Source organism: Equus asinus, chromosome 10 (assembly GCF_041296235.1).
Source record: "Equus asinus isolate D_3611 breed Donkey chromosome 10, EquAss-T2T_v2, whole genome shotgun sequence".
Taxonomy (NCBI): Eukaryota; Metazoa; Chordata; class Mammalia; order Perissodactyla; family Equidae; genus Equus; species Equus asinus.
In genome coordinates, this window is record NC_091799.1 from 59,732,564 (window position 1) to 59,759,313 (window position 26,750).

A 26,750-nucleotide genomic window follows, 5' to 3' on the forward strand; every position below is an offset into this window, starting at 1 on the left:
AGAGTCACTGGAATGGAGGCAAAGCCATAGAGAAACCAGACCTGCTCTTTTTTTGTGAATGACAGTGGTAAAGAATGTCACCCCTCTTAACTTCTCTACACCCTGTATGTACAAATTGCTTATACCGATACCACCCTCAATGGTAACTCACTTCACACCTCCATTTTCTTTCTTCTTATCGCCAAGATTAAACAGCATGTTTGGGCAATATTCTGCATCTATCTAACCTTTTCCGTACAGGCCACACTGACACAACAGAACAGGTTTATGTACCTCACACGTCAGATCCTATCAAGAAACTTGGTAGTGACAGTTTGATAAGGACACCATAGCTTATTGAATGTGTTCTAAAAACAACAGCAGCAAACCACTCATCTCCTCACACTTTTTAATGACCTTGTTCTACGGTGTCCCCATTTTTAGATGCAGCAGATGCATTACTGACTGTGTGGCCTCAGAGCATACAGAGAGCGGAGCGCATGTGACAATGTTTGTTTTGATATTACACCATTAAAAATTCTAGAGAGATCTGCATTTACTTCAATAACCTATTAAGAAAGGAGAAGTCTAGGGTTAGTTTTCGCTTTCCCCTTGCCAACAGTTTCAACCAAAATGAAAAAAAGGCTTGTCAGAAAATGAGAAAAAAAGATGGCCAGGAATTGCTTTTCTCTTTTGCTCTCCAGAATGTCCAGCACTGTCATAGACGAACAGTGAACAAGAATGCTAACAAACGTCACTGTTTCAGGACAACATCCCTAGGGCAAGACGCATACAGGAAGAATAAACCTAAATAAATATAAAATTAGAAAGAACTATAAAGGCTAATTTTCTTACCTGTTTTCTTTTTTTTTGTCTTTGAAGTAATTTTTTTTTTTGAAATTCATATGTCCCTAACAGGCCCTATGACATTTCCAAAGACTTTACTATAAGCACATTTAATACCATATGTAACAGATAATTAAATTGTGTTCTTAAGCTTCTAATAAATTGTTTCTGCAATTATTCAGTTAAGTTCAAAGTGAATTTTATTATCATGGTGAAATTCTTCTGATGAGATTCTAATCTCTGTGGAATTTCACATCTTTCTGCTCCTTGTGATTAAAGCAGGATAAGGAGCACTCCACCACTCTGAGGATTTAAGTTTGTCGTTCAGTTATGTTTTTAAACCTGAAAACATTCTTCTTCTGGCTTGTGCTTTGGAGAGAATACCACACTGGTAAAGGTGGACACATTGGAGGAGGAATGGTAGAGAAACCTATAGGGTACAGATCCAGTGGTGCATTTCATAATAACCAACAGACTTTGTGAGTTTGGAAAGCAAAATTTTGCTTTGTGTGTATCTCTAATATAACCAATATTACAACTTTGTGGTGAGGGGAAGATGGGGCACACTTCCAAACACTGACTTACGCTTTGGTGGCTTTGAGTTTGACCACTCTGCATTCCAGTGAGTTGACATTTCCCCAGAACATCTCTATCATGCCCCTCTCCTCCTCTGTGAAACTTTCTCCTACTTCTTGAAGCAAACAAGAAAGGGTTCTTGTTAGTAGTGGGAGTGCTGTCTTCTCACCTCAGGTCTAGATGTGATCATAAAGAAAAAATTACGAAATATTTCAGGCGTACCAAAATGTATAAAGAATAATACGAGGATTGAGTACCCACCTTCTACTTTAAGGAATAAAACATTACAAAGACAAGTGAAGCCCCCCGTGTATTCCTTCCGCCTCCTCAGAGGTAACCACTACTTTCATATGTTTTTATACTTTTGCTACATATGTGTACATGCGTAAACAATAGATAATAGTGTGTTGTGTGTTTTAAATTTTTATATAGATGGTTTCCTTTTTTTCACATTATTTTTAAGATAAGCTAATACACATAGCTCTGGTTTATTGATGTTCACCACTACAAAGTATTCGATAGTATGTATATACAACTTATTTATCCATTCTTTGGTTGCTGCCTCAATGTATATTTAGTACAGATCTCCTTGAGCAACATGTGAGAATGTCTTTAGGGTACTGACCTAGGGTTAGAATTTTTGCATCACTGGATATGCACATCTTTAGCTTTACTAGATACTGCCCATCTCTAAAGATTGAATCACTAGCAGTGAGGCCAGCAATGTGTTTAACAGACCTACCAGGTTCAAAGTTTCAGTCAGACTCATTCGCCTGGAAGTGGGAGTTGGTGGTGGGTAGTAGGGCAAGAATTCGCATTTCTAACATGTCCCCAGCGATGCTGCTGCTGCTGTAGTGTGGTCTCTGGGACTGCATTCTGAAAACGAGAGCTCTGGAGAAAGCCTATTTGGATTACATTTCGAAAGAGTGAGCTAATGAGACACTTATCTGAAAAGACGTGGCTGGTGAGGTGTTACTAGATAACCGAAAGTTCGCCTGTGGTATAATTTTAGCATTCAGATTCTAGAAAAAACTGACTAAATATAGATGATACATGGTAGATAACCAGTATAAGTGATTTTCATCAAAGGCTAAATTTTTAATGAGTTCTACTGCTAGAATGGGGCCTCTGCATGTGCTCTTGCCATTGCTGTGCTGAGGAGGGCAGAGAAGTAGGCAGGTGACCTGGTGTCAGGCCAGGATGTGCAGTGAGCTTGGCTGACATTACTTAGTGTGTTAGTGTCTTGACTGCATCCATAAAACCCAGGCGTCGGCCTCGATGCAGGTGTGAACCTTTGCTTGGGAGTTCCTCAAGATTTAAGGCATGAGGCTACTGAGTCTTACTGATTTGGCTATTTTTGCATGTTTATATGCAAAACAAAAAAAATCAATCTCTACATTATATAATTTAAAAAAATTATATTCCAAAGTTAGTACTCTGGTAATAGAATGCCAGGGAGGTTTCCCTCAAATATTCTTTCTGCAAGAACTTCTTATAGAAAATCTTGACAATGAAGCTTTCACATATTTTAGGGTAAAAAGACACAAACAGGCTTGTGCAGTCTGCAAATGGTTAACATGTAAACTGGAAGGAAAGTGATTTTATTTCAGATTTAGCAATATAAAAGGTCAATTAGGAAAAAAAGCATGTACCAGTAACCAAAAGCATATGCTTACATCATTCCACAATTAATGTAACAAGATAATTGTTTTTCAAAACCAGACAACAGGTTCAAAAATACTTCTTTTCACACCCTTAAGTGATGCTGTTGGGAATAATGGCTGTTAGAAGGCCATGTATTGCAGGCACATTTCCAGCTAGTTCTAGTTATCATTACTCTCATTTATCTTCTTTCTTTTCTCTCTCTCATCAGCTTTTTGCTTTCTTCCCTTCTTCTTTTATTCACAGGATTCCGTGGATCATAGATTTCAAACGTGTCTGAGTCTTGCATGCTTGCATCTTTCACTTTTCTGCTTTTATCCTCGAACTGAAGTACATGTGACATCCTAAAGAGGGAGAGAGATGGTTCAGTGATTTTGGCACGAGAACTGAAAGCAGAAATTCTATACAACACCATCCTTGGCATAATGAACCATAAGGGGACAGAACACCAAGAGGGGTTTATTGTTTACTCGTGTATACCACATGGAAACCAGCTTCTCAGAAAACACTTAAATTTGAAAAACATGTCTGGAGTTTGTTCTGTTGGTTTGTATTTCTAGTGGTGAGTCTCTTTGCCTCAGTCTTCACTTTAGGTTCCTTCACTGATGAGAGGTTAAAAGAGTTCTACCCAGAAGTGTTCCTTAAACTAAGTTCAGAGAGCATTCTGCCAGTGTCCTTTAAAGGGCACACTCACTTAGCCAGAGTGAGCCAGGTTGCAGAGCAAAACTCCAGCCCTATCTGATTTTTTTGTCTTCACTAGTTAAATGGGTCAAGGGTAGGGAATGTGTTAAGAAAATTCTTGTTCAAATGGTGTTGTGACTCCCTTTTCTGGGGAGTTGCTGGGTTTAAGAAAAAAATTTTTCTCATACAAAAGGAAATTAAGCTTTTGGCACAGCTCCATGGACTAATTTCCTCCTCTTACTGTTGAGTATGACAAATCTAACCATCCTGCCTTCCTACTTTATCAAATGCCGACTGGTCTTAAGGTATCAACATGTGCTTGAATCATAAGTGGTCATAAGCTGGCTATCCTTAGCAGCAGGGAAATATGTAAGTGATTAGCTCTGCCCCCATTAGGAGGTGTCAGGAATAAAAAGGGAAGTCCAAACAACAGATTTCAGGGCAGTTGAGTGAATCTGGAAAGAGAAAAGTTCAGGTTTTATATGTAAACAAAACTACTAAGGCTTTTCCCACAAGTTATTTAAGCAATTTTTAAAATAGGCCTACCCAGCACTTTTCTTTATCACAGCAGATAGGGCTAAATCACCTGTAGGATTAACACTCCCCATACAACTGCTGTAACTTTCAGATGAAATCCAAAAATTACATTCATTTCTTTTTCCTCTATGAGTGGAGATCTGGGCAGTAGTTATTAGGAGAGGTCCCCCACGCTTTTCCCCCTGTAGTAGAAATAATGCTGGGCGAGGTTTATGTATGTGACAAACTCCCATGGATATACTCAGAATTTAAAGAATCCTAAAAAGATTTTGGGAGGGAAATAAAATGCTGCAATATGAGTGACTCTACAATTACTAAGCGTTCAGGCTGACCAGGTGAGTCGTACTGCCAGTCCCACTCCCTACATCCCAGAAAATTTTATGGGAATGCCGTGAGTATGAGTGATATTATTATATGGATGACCTAGAGTCTACTTTAACTTACTAAGTGAAGCAAATCACCTTCACATTTCTATACTTTATCATTAATAATACATTATCTGCATCACATTTCATAACTGATCTCAATGCATGAACATCACATATCACACGTGAGAACTGCTTTTTATACTTCTGTTGCCTTAGTAAACATCCTTATTTGGAAAATGCATCATAGGATCATTGCTTATTTAGTGGATTCCTCAGAGTCTGATTTTCTTGTGCTTTCAATTTCCTACAGTGTTTAAGTATTAGCTATGAGAAGAAAACAATCCCCAATGCCCAGAAAAAGGCTGATTATTCTACAGCCATGGTAACAAGTGACCCCTGGAACCAGTCTGAAACACAACCGGACCGGATTTAATCAATTAATGATGACTTGCCTGGGCCTAAATGATCAGTGACAACTCACTTCAGTAAACACACCTCTGACAGCCAACTAATCAGTGACAGCCTCATGCTTTTGGAAGTTGGCCCATCAGTGGCAAACTCAGTCCAGTGACCATGCTTCTGAGAGCCAGCCAGTCACCGACAGTCTCTGCTGAATAATGGGGCTTCTGAGGCTGATGTCAACCCCTAAACAATCCCTGACCCCAGAACTCTACAGACGATTTGCAACCTGCTCTGCTCAGAGAGACTGTGCCTGAAAGCATAGCTCTTCCTTACTTAACTAAATAATAAATGAGGTCTTTTGTTTCAGATATTGAGAGGTGGTCTTCTTTGACACTTCGTAACTCTGTGCTGCATTCCCCACGAAGTGCACTCTTTAGAAATGGTAAGTGTATTACCCCTGATGAGGACTGAGTTGACAAGAGTGGCAAGACTGTCCTTTCCCACACATGACGCGGAGCCCAGACTTTGACTGCATTTCAGTCAGTGCTTAGCAGCTTTCCAGATGACTCTTGTGCAGATACCTAAGCTAAAACCAAGAAGTAGCTGGAATCATATGCTCTTTAAGATAATTTTATTCAGTACTCCTATACTGATGTCAAAAAACAAAAACCACTATCTTAGTTAACTTATTAACATCTTTCCATATACACATTTTTCTATTTTAAAAATTATCCCTTTCTCTGACCCAAAATACAGATGGGTTTTGTGCAGTATTCATTTCTAGTAGGGAACTGTCCACATTTCAAAAATGACTTTATCAGAATCTGTCAATTAAAACCATAAGAAGGCACCTTCCTCCTTTCTATGCCATGAGAGAATCTTGCAGTTATTGAGTTTAGTTGTCTCTGGTATAAGAAATGAGATCTAGACACGTGAACAACAGCATGAAGTCCACAAAAAGAAACAGATTTCCCTACAAATTTGAAAAAACAGAAAGCCGTAAATTACGGTAGCTGTCTTTTTCAACTGTTTGTTTCATACACCACTGCACTAAACAAGTCCAACACTTTGATTAATAGCAAACCTAAACCCAAAGGAAAGCAGGGGCTATCAGCTTACAAACTACTTCAGCTTTAATATCGTAATACTTAGCATGGCTGGTTACTCAGCAATAATATTTAATCTCTAATAGAAATAAAAGCCTAATCAAAATGCTTCACCCATTTATCTTTCAACATGCTTTGGTCACTTCATTTTAAAAAGCAAACAAAATAGTTACTATGATTTTCAGCATAATAAACTTGTGACCTATGTGCCTCCATAAATCACAGACCGCATGAATTGAAAGCATGCCCACGTTTTCAGTCTCCTGTGAGACTACACAAGCAGACTTAGAATACAGACTTTATTCCAGTACATAAGGGTCTGGTAGTTTACAATCTTGTATGTACCGATATCTCAATACTATCCACTCTATGGCTGGTCCTGGAGTTGGCCCAACAAGAGCACTGAATTTTTTAGAATTAATTACACTCTGATCATTTACATATGAAAATTTTAGAACTTGTTCACTGAAGGCAAAGACAAAAAGTTTTACATAAGCTCGATTCCCAAATAACATTGACTTTAGTGTGTCAGAGAAATATGGAGGCTTACCATTTTCACAGAGGTTGTGTTTGACAGGTAAGTTTTTTTGTATGAGACTGTGTGGAATTATAAACAAAAGTAAACAAGTGATTCTTCAAAAAGAACCCAAGCTTAACTAACCTCACTAATTTGACACTCGGTTTTTAAAGTTCTCACACAATTGTGCAATAAGTTAAGATATGACAGCAATTAATATTAACAGGGAATGCAAGAGTTACTCATTCTCAGACACACAGTAACTCAATATAGAATTCCAATATTAATAATTCATTTCTGACTGAAATGTATTCAAATTATCCATGCTTATATAATGCAAACAGCTATCTTTTTCTCTGAGAATTCTATAAACCACTCCTTCCCATTTTCAAGTCACCCTAGTTTAGGAGCTTGTCACCCAACCCTTAGATGGGAGGTGTCCTAGTTTTTCTACATCTTGCTACGTCTCCTTCTCGTCCTCCAAAGGATCTAAAACAGTCTCTCTTCCGCATTTCTCTTAGAGCATTCCTCTGAGCGGGAACTATCGGCTATTCTATCAGACTGAAAGACCTCAGCCTGACCCTTAAAGGCCTCCAACAACTGGATCTTCCTATCTCACCAACCTGATTTCGTCTCTTTCATCAACTCTCACCATTTTGTAATTGCCTGTTTCCTTAATTGTGAACAGACTGTCGGTTATTCAAGACTGTTTGAGTCTTGTTCACAGCTGTGCTCCTGGTGCTGAGAATGGTGATTTGCGTTTGTGAATCAAAGCCTTCAGGCCCTTTGTGCTGGCCACGCTGGCCGGCTGGCACGAGCTGGTTTGCTAAACTAACACTTGACTTCCTTTTCTGGGCAGGGGCTGTCTTTTATTTCTGTGATAAACTTCTAAAATGTCTAACAGGCTCTGCAGAGAGTCTCCTGCTCAGCACAAGTCCACCTTTTCATGACCTCTCATAGTTCCGCACACTGATTGCTGCTTTTCCACTGCATTCCTATCAGTGACGGCTGGCTTTTACTCCTTGTAGACTGCGGTGGGAGCACGCTTTATGTTCTTTTCTGTTTCCTATGGTACCTAGTGCAGAACTAGATAGAGTTTTTTTAAAGCAATGTTTCTCCAAGTCTAACCCCAGAGCCCGGCATCAAATGCAGGCTGCACATTATAATCACCTGGGGAGTTTTCAAAACTATCAAGGCCAAGCCTCCACCTCCAGAAGTACTGACTTGTCCCGGGCTGGGGCCCCAGCACTAGTAGTTTAAAATTTTTCCTAGTGATTTTAAAGTATAGCCAAAGTGAAGACAGCAGCACTAAAGTTTAAGAAACTTTACACTTTCAGATTGATTGATTTCATCAGCCATTTGTTCTGGCCCCTTCAGAGATGAAGAAAAGCTGATTCTTAATGACAAGCTACTCACACATTTGAAGAAGCTTCAGCGGCCTCTGAGCCTATTATTTTAACTGAATAATCTCAAGTGTATTATCTATTTCTTAATAAGGTTTGGGGATAAGGCAAGGAGCTAGATTCAATTGTTCATTCAGCCAACATCTGAGGGCTTTTTATGTGTGAGACCCAGTGTCAGACATGGGACACAAAGCCAAAAATGATGTAGGCCCTGTCATCCTACAGGAACAGTCTGTTAGGGAGACGAACGCACAGACACCAGAACAAATGCACAATTTGGAATTGTCTGCAAAGTGTGAGCAATGATAATAAGAGCATCTACTGACATAGCACTCTATGACAAGCTTTCACAAGTTGCCTGGGATTATCTTCACAGTAACTGTATGGGAGAGGCAGGGAAGGCGTTATCATCGCCCCCATTTCACAGGCAGCCTGTGAGATTCATGGTCAAGAAACTTGAAGCTGGTAAGGAGTTGACCAGGCACTTTCTTGACTGTCCTCGGAGGTGAACCTTCATCTCGTGAAGCTGGATTTAATTTTAGAAGTAGATCAAAAGCCAATACGGCGTTAAGTCTAGTGAGCAGGATAAAAATCAGATTGGGTAGTGCTCATTTTGAAATACAAAATTTTAAAAATATAACTATAAAGGCACAAGAATAATTATTTGTGTGGCTCCCAGACTGGCCTTTACAGCAATTCCAAAAGAGAAGTTCCAAAAATGTCTTAAGCAATATGGGCACCTCTTTGGGAAAATGCACCACTCTTTTAGGTGAACACTTGCTTTAAAAAAAAAGGCAATTAATTTTCACTGTAAAATTTTATCTCCTATCGCCTTTTATCATTGTTCTCTGGAATCAGTCCCAGTTTCTCCTTAGGCTTCCTAAAATGAGGATGCTAGGTAGGGACACCCCATTCAGCTGGAGGTCCAAGACAGGCAGAGCCAAGGGTCCATGGACTGACCCTGTAGAGGGGAATGTCTAGCAATCACCTCTCAGACATCAAATTACTAAGGAGGGCCTTGTGGTTGATGATGATATCCAGGTCTTTTCTGTTATATATATATTTCAGAAATGCAAATCTAGCCATGAAAACTCTCCTCTTTTTTTTTTTGAGGAAGATTAGCCCTGAGCTAACTGCTGCCAATCCTCCTCTTTTCACTGAGGAAGACTGGCCCTGAGCTAACATCCATGCCCATCTTCCTCTATTTTATACGTGGGATGCCTACCACAGCATGGCGTGCTAAGTGGTGCCATGTCCACACCCAGGATCTGAACTGGTGAACCCGCGGCCGCCAAAGTGGAACATGCGAACTTAACCGCTGTGCCACCTCTCCTCTTCTTAATCCTTCAGTGGCTCCCCATTGTCTACACAATGAAACCCAAATTTCATATGTGGCCTCTATGATTTGGCTTTTGCTCCCCTCTCCAAGCTCCTATGTCAGCCTTCCTCCATCACATCTTATGCTTCAGACATCCTGAATTACTTGCAGTTCCTGAACAAAATCTGCTCTCTCCTGTCTGCTCCGTCTCTCTATGGTGATACACTTCACTTCTCCTCTCCTTCCTATCAGCGGAGGTGTCATCCCCTCTGGGAGCCAGTCCCTGATTCCTCTCCTGGCTGTCCTGCTCTTTGTCCACTAGGATTAAGGCCTTCTTCTGTATATCTCTCTAGTTTACTCTCCTTCACTAGACTGCAGTTGGCTCTGTTTTATTGGCCTTTATACCAGCACCCGTCACTAATACTTGGCAAGAAGAATGCCCTCAATAAATGTTCACTGAATAAATAAATGTTTCTGGGTAGTCAGTCACCTTTAAAACCTTTGGCTAGAATGCTGGTTTTGTTCACCTTTCTCCTTGATAGTATTAATACATAATTCTAAATTACTTAGCATTATGTTTATAAACCCTTGAGTTTTCCAGGTAAGTAACTCTCCTCTCAAAGTCCACAATACCAGAGAAAAGGCTAATACTCAAAAAGCTAAAACAAAGTATTTCCATCACCACTAACTTTATGCTATGAAAATCTAACAGTTATCTTTCTCAAATGGGCGAGTTAAGCTGCCTAGTGACTGGCATTATCTTCTGTACCCTTAGTCTTTGAGGTGTGAGGTGGGGGAAATGCATTTATTGTCCTTAGACTGCATTCCTCTACTTGGGCTGAAAGGCCTTGCCATTCTTTGTGAAACTTTGTCATCCACATAAGTTATCTTTAGTATACTGTGTTGACAGCTTTTCATTTCTCTAAGTTAGAATTCTTATGAAATCTAACTAAATAACTCCTGGTTATTACTTCAGTTTATCATTCTATGGGACTACGGATCAGAAAACTTAAATGAGCTAGTTTAAGGTTTTTTTGTGGGGGAGGACTTGAAAGGAGACTTGTATTTGAAAAGCAAAACCAGTCCTTTATGTTTTTAAAGAAAAATTTCAGCAAGACAAAACAATTTTCAAGTTTTGCCCACATGTGATTCTTTGAAAGGACTACACCCTGCTCCGTACATGGACGGGCTGCGGCACTATCGCCCGTGTCATTTCTCTGGAATGCCCCACCACTCCTTCCTGCTGCTCTGTGGCCCCGGTCCCTGCAAAGCCTACTTTAATTCCCATTCTTTCCTAAAAGTGTCGCCTGACTGCCCGGTCCTCAGGACCTGTTCTTGCCTCTCAATTTCTGTAACACTGTCTACAGAAGCTTTTGTGACTGCAGTCAGAAGACCAGGACTTGAGTTACAGTCCAGTCACTAACTGTTTCTGTAGGAAAGTCCCATTGCTTGTCACAGGCCTCTGTTTCCTCATCCGTGAAGAAGGAATGGTAATGTGCACCCCATTGACCTCACATAGTTAGAATGAGGTTCAAACCGCAGGCCTGCAAAAGTGTGGTCTGAACACCTTTTATCATATTTCAACTTATTTTGCACTTTGTGTGTATGTGTGTTACATATACACTGTGATTGTATAAGTATTTATCATTTTTATAAAATTCTATTATACTGCATAGCCTTTTTGAAAGTGTTTTCATTTAATATTATCATACACATATAACCTACTGATCCAACCTAACTTTGGGGGCTTATATGTATATTTTAAAATATGTCCCGTCTATCCTAGACTACAAGCCATTCAAAGGGCAGAAACTGTTTATGGTATCAAAGAATTATAGAAATTTTATTTTATTTTTATAAATTTCATAGCATGATTAACACATATTCACTGTTTTTATGTGTTTTTTCTTTGTGCAAAGTAAAACAATCCTGAGAAGCAAAAAGAAAAAACAAAAACAACTCCCTGTAACTCCATGGCTCATCAATAACTGTAAACATAGGCACACTGCTTCCTGCATTTTTTCCTATGTATGTCTATGCATGCATGTATGTATGTATGCAGACATGTATATCTATATATATTTGAAGGAATCATAATGCATATATTTTGTAATTTGCTTTTCATACCCAACTATAGCACAAACATCTTTTTACATGAATAACTATACTTCTACACCATTTTATTCATTGTCTAGTATTTGATCCTGGAGATAATGTACAATCAACCCCATATTGTAGGATTCTTAGGCTTGTTTAAATTTCCACCTTTAAAAACAATGCTGTGAATAATATCTACGTAAATAGTAAATATTTGGATTTTTAAATTTGTACAAAATATCTGTTTTTTTTTTGGCCTGGTTCAGCATTCTTTCTTTTGGTAGCATAGTACTTCTCCTTTCAGAAATGACGCTTCCTCACTCTTAGTCCATGTGGCTGGAGTGGGATGACAGCCCCTGTTCTTGTTCCAGGAAATGGACACGTGGTATACGCCTGCCCAGAATAACCAGTGATGAGATCAAGGTCAAACAGAATTGGCTCAAGGATTTTTCTGGAGCTACAGAGTTGGCCATATGGATATGTAAGTCTAGAGCTTCTGGAAGCCATCTTTGCCACCCCTTGGAGAGGCTTGCCTATGGATGAGGCCAACTGAGAGGAAAAGGGAGCCAGGAGACAAAAAAGAGAGAGATTCCTGACTCTGTTTCAACTCTGATCCAGCCATGCCCTAACTCCATTCCTTAAGCTTCCCATGCCGATAAATTCCCCATTTTTGTTGAAGATATTTCTATCATTTCTAATAGGGAATCTTTATTAATGATTAGGATAAATTCCTACAAGTAGAATTCCTAGGCAAAGATTTGTACATTTTTAAGGTATTTCATGCAGATGATCTAACTTCCCTTCAGAAAGGAAATACCAAATCACACTCTCATCAGCAGAGTGCCTTATTTTACTTTGGTTAATAGATTGATTTTGTTTTCATTTTTTTCCCCCATGTTTTTGGCTATTTGTATTTTTTCTTTTGTGATATGTATGGTCGTGTGCTTTGCCCTTTGAAAAAAGATGGCACATTCATGTTTGCCTTATTTGTGAGAATTCTTAATATATTAATAATGTAAGTCCTTATTCATCATATAAATTGCAAATATCTTTTCTAATTGTCATTTGTTCTTTAATTTTGTTTTTTGTGGAGTTTCACTTACCTATCTCCTTTATTCCTCCCTCCATCCCTCTCTCTTTTCCTTCTTTCCTACCTTCCATACAGAACTTTACAATTTTTTATATAGTCATAGTGAGAGTCTCTTCCTTTACGGTCTCCATCTTTAAAGTCATACTTAAGAATTCTTTCCTCACACTAAGATGATGTAAATATCCACCTATATTTTCTTCTAGCACTTTTACAGTTCTTTTTTCCACTTGTTAATCTTTTATCAGTTTAGAAATTTCTTTTAGTATATTGGGTCGGATAAGTTCTAATTTAATTATTCTCCCCAAATGGCTACCTAGTTGTCCCAACTTTATTTTTTTAATAATTCACTCTGTATAGTATCCTATTACTTTAATTAGTATAATTTGGGCATCTGACTGGGAAAGACCATTACCCTCTCACTCTTTCAAAAAAATATTTCTAAAAATTTACTTATTTTTATTTAACTAGATTTTATTTTATTTTTATTTATTTATTTATTTTAAAAGATTTAATTTTTTTTTCCTTTTTCTCCCCAAAGCCCCCCATTACATAGTTGTATATTCTTCGTTGTGGATTCTTCTAGTTGTGGCATGTAGGACGCTGCCTCAGCGTGGTTCGATGAGCAGTGCCATGTCCCCACCCAGGATTCGAACCAACGAAACACTGGGCCCCCTGCAGCAGAGTGCGTGAACTTAATCACTTGGCCACGGGGCCAGCCCCAATTTAACTAGATTTTATTTTTAAAAGAGGTTTAGATTTACAGAAAAATTGAGCAGATAGTACAGAAAGTTCCCTTATACCCCTAAACCAAGTGTCCCTATTGTTACCATCTTATTTTAGTATGGTACATTTGTTACCCTTAATGAACTAATATTGATATCTTATTATTAAGTAAAGCTCACACAGTTTATTTAGATTTCCTTAGTGTTATAGACTAGATTGTGTTTCCCCCAAATTCATATGTTGAAGCCCTAACTCTCAATGTGGCAGTATTTGGGGATAGGGCCTTTGAGGAGGTAATTAAGATTAGAGGAGGTTATAGGAGTGGAGCCCTAATCCCAGAGAACTGATGTCCTTAAAAGAAGGAAGAGACTGGGAGCACGTGCACACTGAGAAAAGGCCACGTGAGGACAAAGCAAGAAGGTGGCTGTCTACAAGCCAAGGAGAGAGGCCTCATCAGAAATCACTCTTGCTGGCACTTTGATCTTGGACTGCTAGCCTCCAGAACTGTGAGAAAAAAGATTTTTGTTGTCAAAGCCACCTTGTCTGTGGTAATTTGTTATGGCAGCCCTAGGAGACTAACCCACTTTGCTTTTACCTAACGTCTTTTTTCTGTTCCAGCATCCCATATTACATTAGTGTCATGTCCTCCTAGGCTATTCTTAGCTGTGGCAATTTCTCAGAATTTCCTTGTTTTTGATCACTTTTACAGTCTTGAGGAGTACTGGTTGGGTATTTTGTAGGGTGCCCCGCTATGGGAATTTGTCTAATGTTTTTCTCATGATAAGACTAGGCTTATGAGTATTTGAGAGAAAGGCCACAATGTAAACTGCAATTTTCATTACATCATAGAAAGGATACATTCTGTCAACGTGATTTACAGTGTGGATGTTGACCTTCATCATCTTGCTGAGGGAGAGCTTGTCAGGTTTCTCTCCACTGTAAAGTTACTCTTTTTTGCCTGCTTTCCATGTTGTACTCTTTGGAGGGAAGTCACTATGTGCAGCCCACACCTAAGGAGTGAGGAATTATGCTTCCCTACTCTTTTTATTAAAAAATTAATAAAAATTACAGATAAGCAACTGAAGAGAAGCTATTGAAATTATTTACCAAGCTTAAGCCAGATTCCCAGTTCTTATGCTAGAAAATTTGGAAGCCCAAATATGACTGACATTTTAAAGATACTTGTGCTGCTAATGAAAACTAAAGACCAAAATAATTTCTGGAAAATGTGGGTAACTGTGTTAACAAACATTTGGTAGTTATTATAATTTTAATAAAGTACAACACAAAAATCACAAGCTTTTAGATTCACTTCAAGTGAATTAATCAAAACTAGTCATATAGAGAATAATGACATTATCAATCCCAAATATCACAACTATTTTTTCTTCTATGATTCTCAGTTCACTTTGGATACTGTTTAAAATATAAATAGCAATTTTATTTAAAAATTTTGACATTTTCCTATGATTTCTAGAATACATTTAAAAACATCAGTTGGACAATTCTTTCATTTATTTTAACTATCAAAATGTAATATTTAGGGAAAAACCTGATGAATTTTTAATTTTAGGACTTTTCTCCATCATTGATTATAAGTAACTTGGGGTTCTCTTTTCACAAACGTTCAAAGCTTCTTTGGGAATTAAGAAGTTAAAGAGTTAAAGTACCAGCACCTATGAAAAAAGAAGTGTGAATCTTTTTTCAACATGAAGTAGATAGTAGAGATCACAGTAATTCATATGAAGAGACAGACAGACAAAACATGAATGAGTCTAGAGATCAAAGTATGTAAAAAAAGTTCAGGAAAATGAGGTCACTGGCATTCTTCATGTCCAGCACAGCAGGGCGGCACAGGGCAGAGATGAGTGTGAGAAACAGAAGAGGCTAAAGAAGAAAAAGAAATCAAGGAGGAAGAGTAAAGACGAAAGAAGATTCAAAATAGGAAACAGAAACAGTGATTAAAATAGGAACAAAAAAATTAAAAATACTTGGAGAAAGCAAAATGAGTATAGGAAAATAGAGCATTAGGTAAACCAAGCAAAGAGGAAAATAGACACTGGCCTTTGGAAAAAGAAAACAAAGATGAAAACCAGTGAATTTTCTTTTACTGTTCACCATTAACATGAGAAAACCTCCTTTGTTCTGAACTTTAAATGAACATTCATATTTCTCCCTCAGTTTCAGGTTTTAAAAAGCTAACTCTTAAAAATTTTTGTTTCCCTTTTAAAAACTTCTATTCCTGTTTTAAAAAGAAAAAAATCCTCATTTTATTGGGTATCTTTAATAACTATTGAGTATTGTTGGAGCAAATGTGAAAGATGTAATTTTCAAAATATCTTCAGCAACGTGGGAATGCAGTTTCTTGACTTTCTTGCCTATCTAATATGCTTCATACTCAGCAGGACACAGGTGGAAAGATTTAAGAGGCTTTCCAGAATAAATCTGTAATATGCACTCTTACACCTGCCCTGGGGTTTAACCAACTGCTCAGCCAATAACATTTAATCTATGGCCAGTGAACTAACAAAACAACATAGGGGAGATGGAGTTCCCAATCAAAAAGGCCTGGTAAGCAGCTGGGGTACATGGCTATCTGCCCATCTCTCTCAAAACAAATCCATGAACAAAGTGAACTTCCCTAATATGATAGAAACTTATTTCAAGGCAAACTGTATGAAAGCAGAGTCAACACAGAAGAATTTTCTTCACCAAGAAGAAAAGGCAGAAAAAAAGGTCACTTCAGGGATTGGATAGAGAACTTAAAGTAAAATAATCACCTTTCCAGGGTCAGCAACTCTGACAAGAACCTATTTATAAAGAACTGTGCCAGTCTTCTGCAGCATTATTTATAGTCCTGTATAAAATGAACACTAACTAGGGAACCTGGTCTATCATCATATTCCTTCTTGCTTCATTTTATCACTACCTTCAAACTTGGCTAAGAAGAGGAACGGAAGAAAACATTTACGTTACACTGAGCTTAGAATTCTGTACTCTCCAAAGCGATGATATTCTTTTGCTTTATATTGAAATTGTATTTACAATCGATGTCCCCCCCCACCTTTTCTTTTTAGTACTAGCCTCAAGGAAAAAAATATTTCATTGATGAGGCATTACTGTTCACCATAAACATAAAATCTCAAATTTATTTTATTTCAGAATGTTAAGAAGTATGATAGAAACTAAAGTTAATCACTGCAACTTACTTTGGGTTAATTAAGAAAAGGTCACAAAAGCTGCCAAACATTACAGAAATGATATAAATTCCAATTATCATCTTGACAGATCTACCGACAGTAGTCAAATAGAGAAAACTAAATTCTTAAAAATGTCAATGACATCAAAGATGAGAACAACAAAACATTTATTGAGCACTGATTGTTCCAGACACCCTGCTAAATCCTTTAAAAACAGTATCTCATTTAATCCACAAACTAACCTACCAGGAAAGTACTATTATTATCTCCAGTTTACACTTTAAGGAACAGGGTTAGAAAGGTTATATAATTTGCCTGAGATCACACAGCTAGTAAATTTCCAAGCTAGGATTCAAATTCAGGTCTGACTCCAAATCCCATACCCGTAACCACTCTACTATTTATATTCCTACGAAAAATTATGGGTAAACGTGGCAGGAACTTCTTGTTCAAGTTAAACAAGCTTTTAAATAACTTTATGAATTTTAATGCTTCAAATAATACAGGGATTATAATATAGGGATATGGACTTAATATCTTCCATGATTTAAAGGGGGCCAGACAATTTTTGACCAAGAGTTAATAAAGTCCTGAAATCACTTGTTGGGCCTCATTACTACAGTGTAAAACAACAAGAAGCCTTACTGGAAAATATGCAGGCTAGCTCAGTTAGAGAAATTGTTGCAAACCAAAATCACAAACGAGAGACAATGTCTTTGAAAACAAATAGAATCAAAATATTGAGCCAAGCATGACTGGCTTTTTCTAAGATCTACCACTTCCTAGCTATGACATCTTGACCAAAGTTACTTAACCTTTCTATGCCTCAGAATCTTCCCACATAATTCCATATAATTTGGGCATAAGAACAATATCTAGTTTATAGATTTAAAACAGACTGGTGCTGTAAATGTTCAGTAATATGTAGCTTCATACTCTAACTCTTATTTCTACTAAAAAACAGCTCAAGCCTAACATTTTATTCCTCATGGTCATCAAAATTATCTGCACAAAGAATAGAATATGATTATTACTTTTAACTTGATTATCTGCATTAATACTAGAGAAGAGAAGGGATATTAATAATTCAAAGTGGCAGGTAGTAGAAAGATTATTAACAAATGTCTTTGGAAGAGGATTTTGTGGCTTGCATTTATATATGGCCATCTTAGATGGCCTGGGGATTCATATCACATAAAATGAAAGTGAGATGTTATCTTCTCTACGACTTTTTTAATCCTTTGTGCTTTTTTCAGTACTACTAGCAAGATGGAAAAAATTCTAATCAAACTTCTCATAAAAACATTTATATACCTATACCAGAAAATGGCAATCAAATATCCTAGATTTTGTTCTTTTTTAATTCCTCATGCTATTTATTTTCCACATGCAATCTTTTCCATTACTTTGAAGGTAGGGAGTTTGTCTAAAGACTGATTATTTCCTTCTTGGCACTGAGGCTGCAATTCAGGTAGTGGCCACCTGTTAAATAATGGGGCTTTTTAAAAATTGATTCCATGGTCAATTGTCTAAGCTTTTTCCAGGTGTGGTTAACTAAAACAAAATAAGAATGTAGCACATTATCCAGTTGCTTAAGCTTTTAAAGTAAAAATATAAGTGTTGTATATATAATAAAGGTCCAATTTGCTTAGCAGATATTAAATAATATTACATTGCTACAGTGATTTAGCAGTGAGGTACTGACACAGGAATAGACAGGAAAATCCATGTAAGATAATGAAACTGACCCCAAAATATACATAAGACATTATGATAAAGGACACATTTAATATCAGTGGGGGAAACACAGGACCATTCAATTGTAATGGTTAGCAATTTAGAAAAAATAAAGTTATAATATTATCCTAATATAATACGCCCAATCAATTCCAGGTGGATGAAAGATGTAAATTAAAAATAAAAATAAAACCATAAAAATACCAAAGAAAGGTATTATAACGAGGTATTTATATACTTTGAAGGTAGGGAGTTTGTCTAAAGACTGATTATTTCCTTCTCGGCACTGAAGGGATTATGAAGACCTACAGAATGACAATGGGCAGAAAACATGAAGAAAAAGATCGCCAGATTTGGCAATGCAAATTTAAAACTCCATGTTAAAAACAAAACAAAACCCTCCATAAAGAAATTTTAAGGCAATGACAAAGTGTAAAAATATTTAAAATGAAAAATATCTTTAATATTTAAGAGCTTTTTCAAATCAACAAGAAATATATAATCACATTAGACTATATAATTAACAATCACTACCACAATAATGAAATATAAGCGGCCAATTATCATATTTTAAAAGTTCAACTTTACCAGTAAACAAAGAAATGCAAATAATACACAATAGAAACTGGCGAAGATTAATATATATACATCTATTATCTGTGATATATTACAACACATATATACTCACATAAGACTTACAGTAAGGAGAAACCAGCAACTTCATACATTGTTGGTACAGGTATAAATGATTCAACTTTCTGAATACAATCTAGCAAAAATGTTATCAAAGGCGCACCGGAGCTGACAGAAATCAGAGTGGTTGAGGGGAGAGGACTGGCTGGAAGGGGCACGAGGGAACTTTCTGGGGTAATGTAAATGTTCTATATCTTGTTTTGGTGGTATTTACATGGGTGTATACAATTGTCAAAATTCATCAAAGTGAACAGATAAGAACTGTGCATTTTCTTATGTTTAAATTATACCTCAATTAAAATCTTTTAATAAAAACGTACTTGACTCAGCAGTTTCACTTCCTTTAGCCTAAGGAAATAACAGTGGATTTATAAAATATTTAACTACTGGATAATTCATTGATAAAGGCTTATAATGAAAATTATATTGGATGAATTTTTTCATTCTTGGGAAAAGTGTGTGTGTATACACAAAAGCATTAACGATGATCATCTGTGGGATATGAAATTACTAGAGATTTTTCTTTCCTGTCCTTTTTCAATGTTTTATATATTGAACGTGTATTACAAACACAAATTAGGTTATTTGAAACATCAATATGACAATTAGTATTTCATCTAATAACTCTATGAAAGAAAATAACATTGTTTAAAATTGCTTTTAAAGAAACAAAAACAAAAATGTACAAATTATGCGTCTCTTTCACTAAATTTCACTAGAATCTTACTACTTGGATTTTTCTATTCTGCTTTAAGCATCATTTCACTTTCAGCATATCTGAAAGTTATCAGGTTAAAGTATCAGAATGCTTGTTGATAACTTCTTGATTGCTTGTGTACAACGGCAACTTTCATTTTTTACTGGCTTTGTGGCTATCTGTAACAACCATTGTGAAATGACTTTTTTTTACTACACTGTGCTAATCCCAAGGACCTTTGCTCCTTAAATTTTATTTCTAATAGAAATAAGCTACTTATGCCTACATAGCTTTTCTGTTCCAAAATCCTACCGGCTAGAAAAAAAAAAAAAAGACTCTGCAGAAAGACCACAACAGAAAAGGTAATCTTGTCCACTCCTTCTCTTTCTCTCTGAATGCTAAGTTTACATTAGCCAAACTTGGCCAGCCTCAGCATTTTATAATCTGAATTTAGCTAAAGAACCTGCCTTACTATACTTTTATCCTTTTCTCAACAGATTTTAAAATAGAACCATTAAGTACTACTAGCAAATTTAATGAATATATCTACATTCTTTCTAGGCTACAGATAACATAACTGAAGTAAATTAACATTCACCTTTTCTTTATAGACTATTTTTCTTTGAGGTTATTACATCAAGAGGACAGTATAACTAACATTTTGCCAATTTAATTTAGAATGTTTAGCTTGTGCTGCTGGATTAATTTGTCAAGCCTTACCAATACTACTGCAGGACCATGTACTGTTCTCCCTCTCTCACATCTAATGTTTCCTGAGCATTTCCTAAGAGTCAGGTACTATGTTGACTACTTTGCATGAATTATCTCATTTAATTCTAACAATAACCCCGAGGTAGGTATTATTATCTCCACTTTACAAGTGAAGAAATTGAGGCTTGCAAGAGAGGCTGCTTGCTCAGGTCATTCAGCAGTCATTGTCAGAGCAGGGGTTTGAACCAAGGCAGTCTGATTTAACAGCCCACTGTATAAACAGGAGATAATTCAATATGTGGTATTACAGAGACTTCCATGATGGTGCATTTCTTAAAGGAATGTGGAAAGTATTCCAAAGATGAGAATGGGTGATACATGCTGTAACCAGCTCCAGAAGACAGACATTATTATTTAGAATCAAAGGTCACTGAAAGTCAAGTTGAACTTTTTTTCCTCATCCTACTGATTGAACATCCTACTCATGTTGAAATCACTGTTGGTAGAAGCTGGTGTTCTAGAAGCAGCATGGGCTCTTAAGAGTGACCAACACCTCATCATTTATTACTGTGTGATCCTGGGCAAATAACCTAATTTCTCTAAGCCTCCTCATTTATAGAATGGGAATACTACTAATTATCTGATGGAGTTGTAAGAAAAAAATCCACCACAGTTGGTCCCTAGCCTGTGAGCCCTGTGAGGCTCTTGTGAGAGTTAAATGAGAGAAGACAGTATAAAGGTCCTAGGAGGCTGCCTGAAATGTAGCACATGCAAATATTTGCTTCAAGAATGAACTGGTGGGATCCAGAGCTACCTTTATCTCCCAAGATCAGGAGAACAGTAAGAGTTTAAAAAGCAAAAAAAGGATGTATATTTACTCTAAAGTCAATATAAGGGACTTCTATTATGTCAGTTATTTTGTATAATCTTAATTAATCTGAATAAGTGATAATTGGCTAAAAATATACTTCATGAATGGTTTTAAAAGAAGTGATGAGATTTCACATTAAAGTAACTGCAGACATGCCAAAACAAAAATGTCTGTGCAAATATAAATGCTACACACACACACACACACACACACACACAAAGAATCTACACATTCTTCTCAAGTGCACATGACACATTCTCAAGGATAGACCATAAATTGGGAAATAAGGCAAGCCTCAATAAAACTAAGAAGATTGTAATCATATCAAACATCTTTTCCAACCATAATGCTGTGAAACTAGAAATCAACTACAAGAAAAAAGCTTGCAAAGTGACAAAGATGTGGAGACTAAACAACATGCTACTGAACAATGAATGGATCATTGAAGAAATTAAAGGAGAAATCAAAAAATATCTGGAGACAAATGAAAATACACCATACCAACTCATAGGGAATGCAGCAAAAGAAGTCCTAAGAGGGAAATTCATAACAATACAGGCCCATCTTAACAAACAAGAAAAATCTCAAATAATCTTAAACTACACCTAACAGAAGTAGAAAAAGAAGAACAAACAAAGCCCAAAGTCAGCAGAAGGAGGGAAATGTAAAAATTAGAGCAGAAATAAATGAAATTGAAACAAAAAAAAAAGTAGAAAGGATCAAGGAAACAAAGAGCTGGTTCTTTGAGAAGATAAACAAAATTGACAAACTCTTAGCCAGACTTACTAAGAAAAAAAGAGAGAGGCCTCTAATAAATAAAATTAGAAATGAAAGAGGAGAAATTACAATGGATACCACAGAAATACAAATGATTATAAGAGAATACTATGAAAAACTATATGCCAACAAACTGGACAATCTGGAAGAAATGGATAAATTCTTAGACTCATACAACCTCCCAAAACTGAATCAAGAAGAAATAGAGAATATGAACAGACCAATAGCAAGTAAAGAAATTGAAACAGTAATCAAAAACCTCTCACAAAGTAAAAGTCCAGGACCAGATGGCTTCTCTGGAGAATTCTACCAAACATTCAAAGAAGATTTAATACCTATCCTTCTCAAACTATTCCAAAAAATCGAGGAAGACGGAACACTTCCTAACACATTCTGCAAGGCCAACATCACCCTGATACCAAAGCCAGACAAGGACAATACAAAGAAGGAAAATTACAGGCCAATAATCGCTGATGAACATAGATGCAAAAATCCTCATAAAAATATTGGCAAACCAAATATAGAAATACATTAAAAAGATCATACACCATGATCAAGTGGGCTTTATACCAGGGACACAGGGATAGTTCAACATCCACAAATCAATCAATGTGACACACCACATTAACAAAATGAGGAATAAAAACCACATGATCATCTCAATAGATGCAGAGAAAGCATCTGACAAGATCCAACATCCATTTATGATAAAAAATCTCAATAAAATGGGTTTAGAAGGAAAGTACGTCAACATAATAAAGGCCATATATGACAAACCCACAGCCAACATCATACTCATACTTTCATCATACTCATACTTTCATCAGACTGAAAGCCGTCTCGCTGAGAACAAGAACAAGACAAGGGTGCCTGCCCACTTTCACCTCTCTTATTCAACATAGTACTGGAGATTTTGGTCAGAGAAATTAGGCAAGAAAAAGAAATAAAGGAATTCAAACAGGCAATGAAGAAGTGGAACTCTCGCTGTTTGCAGATGACATGATTTTATAGAAAACCCTAAAGAATCCATCAGAAAAATATTAGAAATAATCAACAACCACAGCAAAGTTGCAGGGTACAAAATTAACTTACAAAAATCAGTAGCATTTCTATACTCTAAAAGGAACTTTCAGAAAGAGAACTCAAGAATACAATCCCATTTACAATCGCAACAAAAAGAATAAAATATCTAGGAATAAATTTAACCAAGGAAGTGAAAGACATACAATGAAAACTATAAGACATTATCGAAAGAAATCGATGATGACATAAAGAAATGGAAAGCTATTTCATGCACATGGATTGGAAGAATAAACATAGTTAAAATTTCCATGCTACCCAAAGCAATCTACAGATTCAATGCAATCTCAATCAGAATCCCAATGACACCCTTCATGGAAATAGAACAAAGAATCCTAAAATTCATGTGGGGCAACAAAAGACCCTAAATACCTAAAGTGATCCTGAGAAAAAAGAATAAAGCTGGAGGCATCACAATCCCCAACTTCAAAATATACTACAAAGCTACAGTAATCAAAACAGCATGGTACTGCTACAAAAGCAGACACACAGATCAATAGAATGGAATGGAAAGCCCTGAAATAAAACCACACATCTATAGATATCTAAGTTTCGACAAAGGAGCTAACAACATACAATGGAGAGAGGGAAGTGTCTTTAATAAATGGTGTTGGGAAAACTGGACAGCCACATGCAGAAGAATGAAAGTAGACCATTATCTTTTGCCATACACAAAAATTAACTGAAAATGGATCAAAGACTTGAAGGTAAGACCTGAAACCATAAAACCCCTAGAAGAAAATATAGGCAGTACACTCTTTGACATCAGTCTTAGAAGGATCTTTTCCAATACCATGGCTACTCAGACAAGGGAAACAAAAGAAAAAATAAACAAGTGGGACTTCATCAGACTAAAGAGTCTGCAAGGCAAAGGAAATCAGGATCAAAACAAAAAGACAACCACCAACTGGGAGAAAATATTTGCAAATCATATATCCGACAAGGGGTTAATCTCCAGAGTATATAACGAACTCATACAACTCAACAACAAAAAACCAAACAACCTGATCAAAAAATGTGCAGAGGATATGAACAGACATTTTTCCAAAGATATACAGATGGCCAATAGGCACATGAAAAGATGTTCAACATCACTAATCATGAGGGAAATGCAAATCAAAACTACACTAAGATATCACCTTACACCCATTAGAATAACTATAATCACCAAGAAAAAAAAAAAACAAATGTTGGAGAGGTTGCAGAGAAAAGGGAACCCTTATACCCTGCTGGTAGGAATGCAAACTGGTGCAGCCACTATGGAAAACAGTATGGAGATTTCTCAAAAAATTAAAAAACAGAAATAACATACAATCCAGCTATCCCACTACTGGGTATTTATCCAAAGAACTTGAAATCAACAATTCAAAGAGACTTATGCACCCCTATATTCATTGCGGCATTATTCACAATAGCCAAGACATGGAAGCAACCCAGGTGCTCATTGACTGAGGACTGGATAAAGAAGATGTGGTATATATATATACAATGGAATACTACTCAGCCATAAAAAAGACAAAATTGTGCCATTTGCAACAACATGGATGGACCTTAAAGGTATTGTGTTAAGTGAAATAAACCAGACAGAGAAAGACAAACACCATATGATTTCACTCATATGTGGAAGATAAATAAACACACGGACAAAGAGAACAGTTTAATGGTTACCAGGGTGAACGGGATTGGGGGGTGGGCACAGGGGTGAAGTGGTACATTTACATGGTGACTGACAAAAAATAACACACTGAAATTTCACAGTGTTATAGACTATTATGACCTCAATATTAAAAAAAACGAAGAATCTAGACACAGACCTTATACCCTTTACAAAAATTAACTCAAAATGAATCATAGACTTAAATGTAAAATGCAAAATCATAAAACTCCCAGAAGATAACATAGGAGAAAACCTACATGACTTAGAGTATGGTGATGACTTTTTAGATATAACACCAAAGATGTGATTCATGAAAGAAATAATGGGTAAGCTGGACTTCATTAAAATTAAAAACTTCTGCTCTGTGGAAAACAATATGAAGAGAATGAGAGGACAAGCCACAGACCGGGATAAAATATTTGCAAAAGACATATCTCATAAAGGACTGTCATTCAAAATAGACAAAGAACTCTTAAAACTCAACAGTAAGAAAATGAACAACTTGATTAAAAAGTGGGCAACAAACCTTAGCAGACACCTCACCAAAGTAGATATACAGAGGGAAAATAGTATGTGAAAAGATGATCAACATCATAGGTTATTATGATGGGAATTAGGGAATTGCAAATTAAAACAGCAATGGGATACCATTCCACATCTATTAGAATGGCCAAAATCCAAAACACTGACAACACCAAATGCCAGTGAGGATGTGGAGTATCAGGAACTCTCATTCATTACTGGCGGAAGTACAAAATGGTACAGCGACTTTGGAAGACAGTTTCATAGGATCTTACAAAACTAAACGTACTCTTACCATATGACACAGCAATTATGCTCCTTGGTATGTATCCAAAAACTTATGTCCACACAAAAACCTACACATGGACGTTTATAGCAGCTTTATCCATAGTTGCCAAAACTTGGAAGCAACCAAGATGTCCTTCAGTAGGTGAATGAATAAATTGTGCTACATCCAGACAATGGAATACTATTCAGCACTAAAAAGAAATGAGCTATGAAGCCATGAAAAGACAGGGAGGAACCTTAAATGCATATTGCTAAGGAAAATGGGATAATCTGAAAAAGCTACATACTGTATGATTCCAAATATATGATATTCCGGAAAACGCAAAACCATGGACACAGAAAAAAGACTGGTGGTTGCCAGGGTTAGGAGGAGAGGGACGGATGAATAGGCAGAGCATAGAGAATTCTTAGGGCAGTAAAACTACTCTGTGTGTACTGTAATGATGGCTACATGTCATTATACGTTTGTGTGAACCCACAGAATATACAATACCATGAGTGAATTCTAATATAAATTATGGACTTCGAGTGATAATGAGGTGTGAATGAGGGTTCATCAGTTGTAGCAAACATACTGCTCCAGGGTGGGATGTTGATAGTTAAGATGGCTGTGTGTGTGTGTGCAGGGGGAATATGGAACTCTCTGTACTTTCTGCTCAATTTTGCTGTGAACCTAAAACTGCACTAAAAAAATAAAGTCTATTTAAAAAATTTCTGAAAAAGAAATCTCCAGATTCAGATGATTTCACTGACAAATTCTACCAAATATTTAACGAAGAAATAATACCAATTCTATATAATCTTTTTTTCCAGAAAACAGAATAGGAGGAAACATTTCTCAACACATTTTATGAAGCCAGCATTATCCTGATACTCCTAGTAGACAAAGATAGCAGAAGATGAGAAAACTATAGACCAGTATCCCTCATAAATGTTATAGACATAGATATTGTTATTAGTGCTGTCCAGTCAATTCCCACTCCTAGCAACCATGTGTACAGCAGAGCAGAATCCTGCTTGGTCTTTCTGTGCCATCCTCTCACCTTCCAGGTGCTATATCAGACAATGCTCCGCTGCTATTCATAGGGTTTTCATGGCCAATTTTTTTCAGAAGTGGCTGGCATGTCCTACTTCCTAGTCTATCTAGTCTGGAAGCTCTGCAGAATGCTCACCATAGGTGATGCTGCTGGTATTTGAAATACCAGTAGCATA

At 36.7% G+C, this 26,750-nt stretch overlaps 1 protein-coding gene across 2 annotated transcripts in view; it reads right to left on the minus strand.

Annotated features, from left to right (window-relative positions):
• Positions 1-2,973: 2,973 nt before the first annotated feature.
• The window catches only part of CWC27 (CWC27 spliceosome associated cyclophilin), a 221,027-nt gene continuing 197,250 nt past the window's right edge, over positions 2,974-26,750 (minus strand). For both annotated transcript variants that reach the window (XM_014848509.3, XM_044772370.2), the window contains one exon: positions 2,974-3,407. In XM_014848509.3, the coding sequence (XP_014703995.1) occupies positions 3,245-3,407 (163 nt within the window). In that variant the 3' untranslated portion in view covers positions 2,974-3,244. The remainder of the gene's footprint in view (positions 3,408-26,750) is intronic.